Raw genomic sequence first — 14043 nt, forward strand, 5'->3', positions numbered from 1 at the left:
CGCCTTCTCTTTCTCAAATTTCACAGTGAACTCAATCATGTTGTGATCACTGCCTCCTAAGGGTTCCTGCACTTCCATCTCTCTAATCTAAAGAGGTTGGACAAACTTGGGTTGTTTTGTTTGGAGCAGTGGAGGCTGAGGGGAGATCTGATAAAAGTTTGTAAGATTATGAGAGGCATGGTTAGAGTAGACAGGGAATATCTTTTTCCCGGGGTTGAAATGCCTATTACGATTGGCATTTAACGTGACAGGGACTAATCTAAGGAAAATTGAAGGATGTGGGTATTGTGTATGCAAAAGAGATTAGTTTAGTTGACTAATTTAATTGGTTTTCGCTCAATTTGCAGGCCGAATGGCCTGTTCTTGGGCTGTACTGTTCTATGTTCATTGCTTGACATATCCCTATATGTCTAATTCAGAATATCGGTTGTCTGCTCTTCCCTTCAATGCAAAGCTCACTTGATTTTTTTTAAAAACTGTATCCAATTCTCTTAATAACTCAATTCTCTCTCACATGGAACTTTAGACCTTCTGTCCGGAAACAGTTAAATTATCCAAAACAATCCCTAAATCCTTGGCCAATGTGGGACGTACATTTCAGTCACTCAGTTCCGCTATTGGCAGACCCCTTGCTGTGCGAACGTAGTCGGCGAGAGGTTGCTTCCAGAGTCAGCGAGAAAACATCCCGCACATTACCATATCTGGCGGCCGCTTTCGGTGTTGGGCTCACCATGAATTTGAAAGTTTTGTTCGCCGTCTTGGCGGTCGCTTTGGTAGCGATCATTGCTCTGAACTGGATCCTGCTGGTGGGGATTTCCAAGGCAAAAGATTGTGAGCAAGACAACTCTCGCGGTAAATTCAGCGAAATGTTGGAGCAGCGCCCGCAGAAAAAGATTTTTGCCGATCTCTTGCGCGAAGAGCTGATGCAGGTTGTGGAATACCTGAAGAAGCACTTGGGCGTGATCCTGGTGAATCGCACCAAGGCGCTGCCCTCCGATAACTTCATCTTCTCGATCGAATTACAGCTTCCCCGCAAAGAGGATGTCTTGATGTTTTTAGACCAGGGAGGGGATCCACCGGAGAGGCAAGCCAGAGCTGTGGTGTTTAGGGGGGCAGACAGTAAGCCCAGTATAAAGGAATACATAGTGGCACCTCTCCCCAACCCAACCCACCATATGGATGTCACTTCTAAATATTACAACAGCCTTCTCTTCAATTCAAGGCCACTAACTTTTCTAGGTAATAATCAGTTGAAGTTAGCGATAAACCTGGAGAAAGTTTCTAAAATTTTCAGGGAAAGTTACGGTTTGGACTGGAAGTCTGCGAAACCTTTCGATTCATCCCCTCGCGGGTTTGCATCTGGCGAGAGAGAAACTTGGCTCCCGTACACGAAAAATACGAGTGGGGCCTTCCTGCACCCCCTGGGGTTTGAGCTGTTGGTGGACCACAGCAGCGTCAATATCTCGGAGTGGAACGTGAAGAAAGTCTTTTACAACGGCCAGTACTTTGACAGCATCGATGAGCTTGTGAAGCAGTACAACAGGGGATCTGTGCAGAAGATTGACATCAAAGGAAAAGCTTCCAATCCAAACTATGCCTCATTGAAACCCCGTAAGAATTTTGAAATCTTCGGCCCTCTTCAATACGAGCCCCAGGGACAACGATACCACATTTTAGATAATCACGTTGAGTACTTTGATTGGGATTTTGCATTCCGGCACAGCTCCGTTCTAGGTTTACAACTGTTTGATATCCGATTCAAGAAGGAACGACTAGTTTATGAACTGAGTATCCAGGAATTGAGTGCCACATATGGAGGGGAGACACCAGCTTTAATGAGGACCAAGTTCTTGGACACTCATTATGGAATTGGGATGCATTCCAATGAGCTGGTGAAGGGCGTGGATTGTCCCTATACCGCGACATTTGTTGATACGTTACACTTCATGGACAGCGACGAACCGGTGTTGTTAAGGAACTCCATTTGTATTTTTGAACAAAATCGGGAAGTTCCCCTCAGGCGCCACTTCGAGAGTTGGTTCACTGTCTCCTCTTATGGGGGGTTGCTCGACAACGTGCTGATTATAAGATCAGTATCAAGCGTGGGAAACTATGATTATGTGTTTGACTTCGTGTTCCACAACAATGGAGTGATTGAAACCAAAGTGCATCCGACAGGGTATGCCCTAACGTCGTATATTTCGGGAGAAGCAACTAAATACGGCGCCAAACTTGAAGATAACGTTTTGGGCAATATTCATACTCACTTCGTACACTTCAAGGCTGACTTGGATATCGCGGGTAGGTTCCAGTGAGTTCTTGTGTGCTTTTTTTTAAAGTTAACTTTGCCTCCACTGTAAGAAATTATACCCGTGGACAGGACTATGCAATTTCCGTAATGTTGTTAAAACCTGTTCACTGCAAGGTTTATAATTCATTACCGATCAATTGTCACTAAATAATGGCGACAATATCACAAAAGCAATCAACTCGTCGATGTGTTATTTTTACATGAAATATTCACTTCGCCCAACTCAGAATGACGTTTCCGAACACCTGAAATAAATCCCTAATCGTGTACAAAATATTCACTCCACTTGGTGAATTCCCCAGCTACCTTCACCCACGTCCTTTCATAAAGGACTGTGCATGCTGGAACTTGTTATTTTTCTGCCTTTGATTGTTAGTATTCTCCCATGACTCACTCAGTATCCTTTATCAATTCACAAACACAAGGATCTGCAGATGCTGGAAATCCAGAGTAACACACACAAAATGCTGGAGGAACTCAGCAGGCCAGGCAGCATCTATGGAGGGGAAAAAACAGTCGCTGCTTTGGGCTGAAGCACTTCATCAGGACTGGAAAGAAAGGGGGAAGAAGCCAGAATAAGAAGGTGGGAGGAGGGGAAGGAGTACCAACTAGTAGGTGATAGGTGAAGTCTTGTGGATGGGAAGGTGGAGATGAAATGAGAAGCTGAGAGGTGACAAAGTAAAGGGCTGGAGAAGGAATATGATAGGAGAGGAGAGTGGACCATGGAAGACAAGGAAGGACAAGAGGCACCAGCAAGAGCGATAGGCAGTTGAAGAGAAGAGGTCAGAGGAGACCCAGAGTGGGGAATGGAAGAAGAAGGAGGGGGGATGGGGAAATATTACCAGACGTTAGAGAAATCGTTGTTCATGCCTCAGGTTGGAGGCTACCCAGACAAAATATGAAGTGTTGCTCATCCAACATGAGTCTGGCCTCATCATGGTGGTAGAGGAGGTCATTGATAGACTCTATCAATTCACTTCCTTAAGAGTCTATTACTTCCAACACAGCAGGCCACAGTGTGTGTCTTCTGCAAAATGCAAAGCAGTTATTCAGCTCAACCATTCTGACAACACTCCCATCCCACAACCTATGTCACATGAAATACAAAGGGAAATGGGAAACACCCCCACCTGCAATTTTCACCCCATCCCCCCCGACTTTGAAATATATCTGTAGTCTATCATTGTTCTCAAGCCTAAATCCTGAACTTCTATCCAACAGATTCGTTGGAGCACTTCAATAGGACCGTAGGATTGGGTCCAACAGGACTTAGGACGTAGCAATTTAATGAGATGGCTCACCACCATCTTGTAAAGTTTAGTCCTGGGTTGTCCAGAAATAGCTGCATCCAAACTTGAAATAAAAATGTTGCTAGATATTAAATCTTGAAAATACGGATTTCTGAGGGCATGCTCTGAGCACTTAAAGGTCGTATAGAAAAATTGCATTGATGTACATACTGTTTGTCCAAAATAAAGGTTCAAAGATCAAAGTAAATTTATTATCAAAGTACATGTATGTCACTGTATAGTACACTGATATTCATTTTCTTGTGGGCATTCACAGTAGATACAAAGAGACACAGCAGAATCAATGAAAATCTACATAAAAAGGCGGGCAAACAACCAATGTGCAAAAGATGACAAGTTGTGCAAATACAAAAAGAGAAACAATATAGTAATAAATAAACACAGAATACTGAGAAAATGAGTTGTAAAGTCCATGAAAGTGAGCCCATAGGTTGTGGAATCAGTTCAGTGCTGGGATGAGTGAAGTTATCCCCTCTGGTTCAGGAGCCTGATGGATGAAGGATAATAACTGTTCCTTAACATGGTGGTGTGTATCCTATGGCTGCTGCACCTCCTTCCTGATAGCAGCAGCAGTGAGAAGAGAGAATGGCCTGGATGGTGGGGGTCCCTGATGATGGACGCTGCTTTCTTGCGACAGTGCTCTTGTAGATATGCTCAATGATGGGGAGGGCTTTTACTGTGATGGACTGGGCTGTGTCCACTACTTTTTGTAGGCTGCAATGTAACCAATCAGAATGGAATTTGAGAAAAATCAGAAAAGTCAGTATACTCTCCTCTGTGCATCTATAGAAACTTGTTAAAGTTTTAGATAACATGCCAAATCTTTGCAAACTTAGAATCATGGTGATAGGAAAGTACAGCACAGAAACAGGTCATTTGGCCCATCTAGTCCATGCCGAGCCATTTAAACGACCCACTCCCATCGACCTGCACTGGGATCATAGCCCTCCATACCCCTACCATCCATGTATCTATCCACACTTCTCTTAAACGTTGAAATCAAGCTCACATACACTACTTGCACTGGCAGCTTATTCCACACTTTTTGAGTGAAGAAGTTTACCCTCATGTTCCCCTTAAACCTTTCACCTTTCACCATTAACCCATGACCTCTGGTCGTACTCCCACCCAACCTCAGTGGAAAAAGTCTACCTGCAATTACCCTATCTATACCCATCATAATTTTGTATACCTCTATCAAATCTGTCAATCCTCTACATATCAAGGAATAAAGCCCTAACCTAATCTTTCCATATAACTCAGGTCCTCCAGACCCGTTAACATCCTTGTAAAATTTCTCTGTAAATTTCTAAGTAAGTAGAGGTGCTGCTGTGCCTTTTTTGTAATGGCTAGACCCAGGAGAGATCCTCCGAAATGGTAACTTAGTGGAATTCTAAGACGTCCATTACTGACTCTCTCCACCTCTGATCCCCTGATGAGGACTGGCTCATGGACCTCCTGTTTCCTCCTCCTGCGAGGTTGTTGTTGTGGCAGCATTCAGGCAGATTTTTAATCTCCCTCCTGTATGCTGATTTGTTACCACCTTTGATTTGGTCAACAACAGTGGTATCGTCAGCAAACTTAAATATGGCTTTGGAGTTGTACTTTGCCTCACAGTCATAAGTATAAAGTGAGTAGAGCAGGGGGCTAAGCACACAGCCATTTGCCTCCTTTAGACATAATGTAACATGGGAGTGCTGCAACAACATTGAGTACTAGGTTAATTTAGTGCCCGTGGTTAGGTATCTTGACCACCAAACAAACAACAACACAGCAAATTTCATGATGTACGTCAGTCATAATAAACTTGATTCTGATTCACCAGGTGATGTTTGGTCCCTCCTGCCTTCTGAATCTCTAGAGCCCTGGTCTCCATGAAATAAGTAACCTCCTGTAACTTTACTGGAGCGCATACAGAGGAGAAAGTGAGTGAAAACGAATATTGTGTGTAAGTGTAAGGAGGCAAAGAGGAGAGAGAAAGACCAAAGAATAACCTGATGCCCTATAAGAACAAGATTGAGAAATTCAACAAACATGTACTTTATGCCTTGTCACATCTTCCTTCTCAAAAAGAATGGTATGAGATTTACACTAATCTTGCTGAAAAAGGTTCTTTTAGGAGAAGGTGTTTGGTTTTTTGGTACCAGCTTCCTTCAGTGACAGTGACAGAAAATGAAGAGGTTTAGCACAGAGGTGGGCATGTGGTTAAAAATTACCGAAAGGCAAATGTTATCTTGACTCTGAAAATATTGTTATGACACTGCTAAATTAATAAAATGCTAGAAATCATATTGAAGCATTTGGAAATTTAACTGAACCCCAAAGCAAAAGCACATGCTTCTAAACAAACCCAATGAATTATGGTGAAACAGAGTTCAGGTTACCGGCTGGAGATCCTTTATCACAACTGGTAAACAGAGATAAAACCGGTAAATTTAAGTTGTGGTGAAGGTGGTGAAAGGAGTGGAACAAAAGGGATATCCCATGAGAGCAACTCATGCCTCTTTCCAACTTATGTAGGTTGTCAGTATTCTTTTTATTTGTAAAGTTTGTCTCCTTTTGCACACTGGTTCCTGGTTGGCCTTTGTCTCTATATGTATAAATTTTCATAAAATTCTATGGTTTATTTTGCCAGTAAATGCCATCAAGAAAATGAATCCCAGATGGAGTAGACATGGAAAGGATATTTCTTATACTCGGGGAATCTTAAACCAGATAACGCAGCCTCAAAATACAAGGACATCCCCTTTAAAACAGAGATGAGGAGGAATTTCTTTAGCCAGAGGCAAAATGCGTGGAGCTCATTGCAATTGGCAGCTGTGGAAGCAAGTCATTGGGTATATTTAAATCGGAGATCGAGATTGATAGGTGTTTGCTGGGCCAGGATGTCAAAGGTTACAGGAGAAAGCAGGAAAATGGATTGAGAGGCAGAATAGATCAACCAAGGTGGAATGGTAGAGCAAACTAGTTGGGCCAAATGGTCTAATTCTTCTCCTATATCTTGTTGACCTATGAAAATTTTTTCAAAATGTATTTCCTAAAAGTTTTTGTGTCTCTCTGATCTTGAAGCATTAATGTCATTGTTGTTGAACATATAATGTGTCTCTGACAAAAGCGATTTCAAAATAGTGGGGGACCTTTCATCAGTGAATTTGCTTCTTCAGTGAAATTCCATTAAGTTGCATCTTCATGGAAACAATGGTTGAATTGTCACGAGCTGACATGGAATGGACCCAAATGCAGGACGCAGGCACTGAAGTACTAGGGGTAGGACAGGATGGGGATGTCATGGCATGTCAGGGGTAATGCAGGCGAGGCAGGATCCCAGAGGTCAAGTGAGGCAGGAGGATCCCAGAGGTCAAGTGAGGCAGGAGGATCCCAGAGTTCAGACGAGGCAGGAGGATCCCAGAGTTCGTGGCAGGGCAGGAGGATCCCAGAGTTCAGGCAGGGCAGGAGGATCCCAGAGTTCGTGGCAGGGCAGGAGGATCCCAGAGTTCGTGGCAGGGCAGGAGGATCCCAGAGTTCGTGGCAGGGCAGGAGGATCCCAGAGTTCAGGCGAGGCAGGAGGATCCCAGAGTTCAGGCAGGGCAGGAGGATCCCAGAGTTCAGGCGAGGCAGGAGGATCCCAGAGTTCAGGCGAGGCAGGAGGATCCCAGAGTTCAGGTGAGGCAGGAGGATCCCAGAGTTCAGGCGAGGCAGGAGGACCCCAGAGTTCAGGCGAGGCAGGAGGATCCCAGAGTTCAGGCGAGGCAGGACGATCCCAGAGTTCAGGCGAGGCAGGAGGATCCCAGAGTTCAGGCGAGGCAGGACGATCCCAGAGTTCAGGCGAGGCAGGACGATCCCAGAGTTCGTGGCAGGGCAGGAGGATCCCAGAGTTCAGGCGAGGCAGGAGGACCCCAGAGTTCAGGCGAGGCAGGACGATCCCAGAGTTCGTGGCAGGGCAGGAGGATCCCAGAGTTCGTGGCAGGGCAGGAGGATCCCAGAGTTCGTGGCAGGGCAGGAGGATCCCAGAGTTCAGGCAGGGCAGGAGGATCCCAGAGTTCGTGGCAGGGCAGGAGGATCCCAGAGTTCAGGCGAGGCAGGAGGATCCCAGAGTTCAGGCAGGGCAGGAGGATCCCAGAGTTCAGGTGAGGCAGGAGGATCCCAGAGTTCAGGCGAGGCAGGAGGATCCCAGAGTTCAGGCAGGGCAGGAGGATCCCAGAGTTCGTGGCAGGGCAGGAGGATCCCAGAGTTCAGGCGAGGCAGGAGGATCCCAGAGTTCAGGCGAGGCAGGAGGATCCCAGAGTTCAGGCGGGGCAGGAGGATCCCAGAGTTCGTGGCAGGGCAGGAGGATCCCAGAGTTCAGGCGAGGCAGGAGGATCCCAGAGTTCAGGCGAGGCAGGAGGATCCCAGGGTTCAGTCAGGGCAGGAGGATCCCAGAGTTCAGGCAGGGCAGGAGGATCCCAGAGTTCGTGGCAGGGCAGGAGGATCCCAGAGTTCAGGCGAGGCAGGAGGATCCCAGAGTTCAGGCAGGGCAGGAGGATCCCAGAGTTCGTGGCAGAACGGAGGATCCCAGAGTTTAGGCAGGGCAGGAGGATCCCAGAGTTCAGGCGAGGCAGGAGGATCCCAGAGTTCAGGCAGGGCAGGAGGATCCCAGAGTTCGTGGCAGGGCAGGAGGATCCCAGAGTTCAGGCGAGGCAGGAGGATCCCAGAGTTCAGGCAGGGCAGGAGGATCCCAGAGTTCGTGGCAGAACGGAGGATCCCAGAGTTCAGGCAGGGCAGGAGGATCCCAGAGTTCAGGCGAGGCAGGAGGATCCCAGAGTTCAGGCAGGGCAGGAGGATCCCAGAGTTCAGGCGAGGCAGGAGGATCCCAGAGTTCAGGCGAGGCAGGAGGATCCCAGAGTTCAGGTGAGTCAGGAGGATCCCAGAGTTCAGGCGAGGCAGGAGGATCCCAGAGTTCAGGCGAGGCAGGACGATCCCAGAGTTCGTGGCAGGGCAGGAGGATCCCAGAGTTCGTGGCAGGGCAGGAGGATCCCAGAGTTCAGGCGAGGCAGGAGGATCCCAGAGTTCGTGGCAGGGCAGGAGGATCCCAGAGTTCGTGGCAGGGCAGGAGGATCCCAGAGTTCAGGCGAGGCAGGAGGATCCCAGAGTTCAGGTGAGGCAGGAGGATCCCAGAGTTCAGGCGAGGCAGGAGGATCCCAGAGTTCAGGCGGGGCAGGAGGATCCCAGAGTTCGTGGCAGGGCAGGAGGATCCCAGAGTTCAGGCAGGACAGGAGGATCCCAGAGTTCGTGGCAGGGCAGGATGATCCCAGAGTTCAGGCGAGGCAGGACGATCCCAGAGTTCATGGCAGAACGGAGGATCCCAGAGTTCAGGCGAGGCAGGAGGATCCCAGAGTTCGTGGCAGGGCAGGAGGATCCCAGAGTTCAGGCGAGGCAGGACGATCCCAGAGTTCGTGGCAGAACGGAGGATCCCAGAGTTCAGGCGAGGCAGGAGGATCCCAGAGTTCGTTGCAGGGCAGGAGGATCCCAGAGTTCAGACGAGGCAGGAGGATCCCAGAGTTCGTGACAGGGCAGGAGGATCCCAGAGTTCAGGCGAGGCAGGAGGATCCCAGAGTTCGTGGCAGGGCAGGAGGATCCCAGAGTTCGTGGCAGGGCAGGAGGATCCCAGAGTTCAGGCGAGGCAGGAGGATCCCAGAGTTCAGGTGAGGCAGGAGGATCCCAGAGTTCAGGCGAGGCAGGAGGATCCCAGAGTTCAGGCGGGGCAGGAGGATCCCAGAGTTCGTGGCAGGGCAGGAGGATCCCAGAGTTCAGGCAGGACAGGAGGATCCCAGAGTTCGTGGCAGGGCAGGATGATCCCAGAGTTCAGGCGAGGCAGGACGATCCCAGAGTTCGTGGCAGAACGGAGGATCCCAGAGTTCAGGCGAGGCAGGAGGATCCCAGAGTTCGTGGCAGGGCAGGAGGATCCCAGAGTTCAGGCGAGGCAGGACGATCCCAGAGTTCGTGGCAGAACGGAGGATCCCAGAGTTCAGGCGAGGCAGGAGGATCCCAGAGTTCGTTGCAGGGCAGGAGGATCCCAGAGTTCAGACGAGGCAGGAGGATCCCAGAGTTCGTGACAGGGCAGGAGGATCCCAGAGTTCAGGCGAGGCAGGAGGATCCCAGAGTTCAGGCGAGGCAGGAGGATCCCAGAGTTCGTGGCAGGGCAGGAGGATCCCAGAGTTCAGGCGAGGCAGGAGGATCCCAGAGTTCAGACCAGGCAGGCAGGAGGATCCCAGAGTTCAGGCGAGGCAGGAGGATCCCAGAGTTCGTGGCAGGGCAGGAGGATCCCAGAGTTCGTGGCAGGGCAGGAGGATCCCAGAGTTCTAGCAGGGCAGGAGGATCCCAGAGTTCGTGACAGGGCAGGAGGATCCCAGAGTTCAGGCAGGGCAGGAGGATCCCAGAGTTCTAGCAGGGCAGGAGGATCCCAGAGTTCGTGGCAGGGCAGGAGGATCCCAGAGTTCGTGGCAGGGCAGGAGGATCCCAGAGTTCAGGCGAGGCAGGAGGATCCCAGAGTTCAGGCGAGGCAGGGAGATCCCAGAGTTCAGGCGAGGCAGGAGGATCCCAGAGTTCAGGCGAGGCAGGAGGATCCCAGAGTTCAGGTGAGGCAGGAGGATCCCAGAGTTCGTGGCAGGGCAGGAGGATCCCAGAGTTCGTGGCAGGGCAGGAGGATCACAGAGTTCAGGTGAGGCAGGAGGATCCCAGAGTTCAGGTGAGGCAGGAGGATCCCAGAGTTCAGACGAGGCAGGAGGATCCCAGAGTTCAGGCAGGGCAGGAGGATCCCAGAGTTCAGGCGAGGCAGGAGGATCCCAGAGTTCAGGCAGGGCAGGAGGATCCCAGAGTTCGTGGCAGGGCAGGAGGATCCCAGAGTTCAGGCGAGGCAGGAGGATCCCAGAGTTCGTGGCAGGGCAGGAGGATCCCAGAGTTCGTGGCTGGGCAGGAGGACCCCAGAGTTCGTGGCAGGGCAGGAGGATCCCAGAGGTCAAGTGAGGCAGGAGGATCCCAGAGTTCGTGGCAGGGCAGGAGGATCCCAGAGTTCAGGCGAGGCAGGAGGATCCCAGAGTTCAGGCAGGGCAGGAGGATCCCAGAGTTCGTGGCAGGGCAGGAGGATCCCAGAGTTCGTGGCAGGGCAGGAGGATCCCAGAGTTCGTGGCAGGGCAGGAGGATCCCAGAGTTCAGGCGAGGCAGGAGGATCCCAGAGTTCAGGCGGGGCAGGAGGATCCCAGAGTTCGTGGCAGGGCAGGAGGATCCCAGAGTTCAGGCGAGGCAGGAGGATCCCAGAGTTCAGGCGAGGCAGGAGGATCCCAGGGTTCAGTCAGGGCAGGAGGATCCCAGAGTTCAGGCAGGGCAGGAGGATCCCAGAGTTCGTGGCAGGGCAGGAGGATCCCAGAGTTCAGGCGAGGCAGGAGGATCCCAGAGTTCAGGCAGGGCAGGAGGATCCCAGAGTTCGTGGCAGAACGGAGGATCCCAGAGTTCAGGCAGGGCAGGAGGATCCCAGAGTTCAGGCGAGGCAGGAGGATCCCAGAGTTCAGGCAGGGCAGGAGGATCCCAGAGTTCGTGGCAGGGCAGGAGGATCCCAGAGTTCAGGCGAGGCAGGAGGATCCCAGAGTTCAGGCAGGGCAGGAGGATCCCAGAGTTCGTGGCAGAACGGAGGATCCCAGAGTTCAGGCAGGGCAGGAGGATCCCAGAGTTCAGGCGAGGCAGGAGGATCCCAGAGTTCAGGCAGGGCAGGAGGATCCCAGAGTTCAGGCGAGGCAGGAGGATCCCAGAGTTCAGGCGAGGCAGGAGGATCCCAGAGTTCAGGTGAGTCAGGAGGATCCCAGAGTTCAGGCGAGGCAGGAGGATCCCAGAGTTCAGGCGAGGCAGGACGATCCCAGAGTTCGTGGCAGGGCAGGAGGATCCCAGAGTTCGTGGCAGGGCAGGAGGATCCCAGAGTTCAGGCGAGGCAGGAGGATCCCAGAGTTCGTGGCAGGGCAGGAGGATCCCAGAGTTCGTGGCAGGGCAGGAGGATCCCAGAGTTCAGGCGAGGCAGGAGGATCCCAGAGTTCAGGTGAGGCAGGAGGATCCCAGAGTTCAGGCGAGGCAGGAGGATCCCAGAGTTCAGGCGGGGCAGGAGGATCCCAGAGTTCGTGGCAGGGCAGGAGGATCCCAGAGTTCAGGCAGGACAGGAGGATCCCAGAGTTCGTGGCAGGGCAGGATGATCCCAGAGTTCAGGCGAGGCAGGACGATCCCAGAGTTCGTGGCAGAACGGAGGATCCCAGAGTTCAGGCGAGGCAGGAGGATCCCAGAGTTCGTGGCAGGGCAGGAGGATCCCAGAGTTCAGGCGAGGCAGGACGATCCCAGAGTTCGTGGCAGAACGGAGGATCCCAGAGTTCAGGCGAGGCAGGAGGATCCCAGAGTTCGTTGCAGGGCAGGAGGATCCCAGAGTTCAGACGAGGCAGGAGGATCCCAGAGTTCGTGACAGGGCAGGAGGATCCCAGAGTTCAGGCGAGGCAGGAGGATCCCAGAGTTCGTGGCAGGGCAGGAGGATCCCAGAGTTCGTGGCAGGGCAGGAGGATCCCAGAGTTCAGGCGAGGCAGGAGGATCCCAGAGTTCAGGTGAGGCAGGAGGATCCCAGAGTTCAGGCGAGGCAGGAGGATCCCAGAGTTCAGGCGGGGCAGGAGGATCCCAGAGTTCGTGGCAGGGCAGGAGGATCCCAGAGTTCAGGCAGGACAGGAGGATCCCAGAGTTCGTGGCAGGGCAGGATGATCCCAGAGTTCAGGCGAGGCAGGACGATCCCAGAGTTCGTGGCAGAACGGAGGATCCCAGAGTTCAGGCGAGGCAGGAGGATCCCAGAGTTCGTGGCAGGGCAGGAGGATCCCAGAGTTCAGGCGAGGCAGGACGATCCCAGAGTTCGTGGCAGAACGGAGGATCCCAGAGTTCAGGCGAGGCAGGAGGATCCCAGAGTTCGTTGCAGGGCAGGAGGATCCCAGAGTTCAGACGAGGCAGGAGGATCCCAGAGTTCGTGACAGGGCAGGAGGATCCCAGAGTTCAGGCGAGGCAGGAGGATCCCAGAGTTCAGGCGAGGCAGGAGGATCCCAGAGTTCGTGGCAGGGCAGGAGGATCCCAGAGTTCAGGCGAGGCAGGAGGATCCCAGAGTTCAGACCAGGCAGGCAGGAGGATCCCAGAGTTCAGGCGAGGCAGGAGGATCCCAGAGTTCGTGGCAGGGCAGGAGGATCCCAGAGTTCGTGGCAGGGCAGGAGGATCCCATAGTTCTAGCAGGGCAGGAGGATCCCAGAGTTCGTGACAGGGCAGGAGGATCCCAGAGTTCAGGCAGGGCAGGAGGATCCCAGAGTTCTAGCAGGGCAGGAGGATCCCAGAGTTCGTGGCAGGGCAGGAGGATCCCAGAGTTCGTGGCAGGGCAGGAGGATCCCAGAGTTCAGGCGAGGCAGGAGGATCCCAGAGTTCAGGCGAGGCAGGGAGATCCCAGAGTTCAGGCGAGGCAGGAGGATCCCAGAGTTCAGGCGAGGCAGGAGGATCCCAGAGTTCAGGTGAGGCAGGAGGATCCCAGAGTTCGTGGCAGGGCAGGAGGATCCCAGAGTTCGTGTCAGGGCAGGAGGATCACAGAGTTCAGGTGAGGCAGGAGGATCCCAGAGTTCAGGTGAGGCAGGAGGATCCCAGAGTTCAGACGAGGCAGGAGGATCCCAGAGTTCAGGCAGGGCAGGAGGATCCCAGAGTTCAGGCGAGGCAGGAGGATCCCAGAGTTCAGGCAGGGCAGGAGGATCCCAGAGTTCGTGGCAGGGCAGGAGGATCCCAGAGTTCAGGCGAGGCAGGAGGATCCCAGAGTTCGTGGCAGGGCAGGAGGATCCCAGAGTTCGTGGCTGGGCAGGAGGACCCCAGAGTTCGTGGCAGGGCAGGAGGATCCCAGAGGTCAAGTGAGGCAGGAGGATCCCAGAGTTCGTGGCAGGGCAGGAGGATCCCAGAGTTCAGGCGAGGCAGGAGGATCCCAGAGTTCAGGCAGGGCAGGAGGATCCCAGAGTTCGTGGCAGGGCAGGAGGATCCCAGAGTTCGTGGCAGGGCAGGAGGATCCCAGAGTTCGTGGCAGGGCAGGAGGATCCCAGAGTTCAGGCGAGGCAGGAGGATCCCAGAGTTCGTGGCAGGGCAGGAGGATCCCAGAGTTCAGGCGAGGCAGGAGGATCCCAGAGTTCGTGGCAGGGCAGGAGGATCCCAGAGTTCGTGGCAGGGCAGGAGGATCCCAGAGTTCAGGCGAGGCAGGAGGATCCCAGAGTTCAGGCGAGGCAGGAGGATCCCAGAGTTCGTGGCAGGGCAGGAGGATCCCAGAGTTCAGGCGAGGCAGGAGGATCCCAGAGTTCAGGCAGGGCAGGAGGATCCCAGAGTTCAGACGAGGCAGGAGGATCCCAGAGTTCAGGC

General features: G+C 52.8%; 1 protein-coding gene across 1 annotated transcript in view; it reads left to right on the top strand.

Moving 5' to 3' along the window:
• Positions 1-609: 609 nt before the first annotated feature.
• Positions 610-14043, top strand: part of LOC140741370 (amine oxidase [copper-containing] 3-like) — a 35218-nt gene continuing 21784 nt past the window's right edge. The window contains exon 1 of the mRNA XM_073071528.1: positions 610-2301. Within this exon, the coding sequence (XP_072927629.1) occupies positions 732-2301 (1570 nt within the window). The 5' untranslated portion in view covers positions 610-731. The remainder of the gene's footprint in view (positions 2302-14043) is intronic.

This window comes from Hemitrygon akajei, chromosome 18 (genome assembly GCF_048418815.1).
Source record: "Hemitrygon akajei chromosome 18, sHemAka1.3, whole genome shotgun sequence".
NCBI lineage: Eukaryota > Metazoa > Chordata > Chondrichthyes > Myliobatiformes > Dasyatidae > Hemitrygon > Hemitrygon akajei.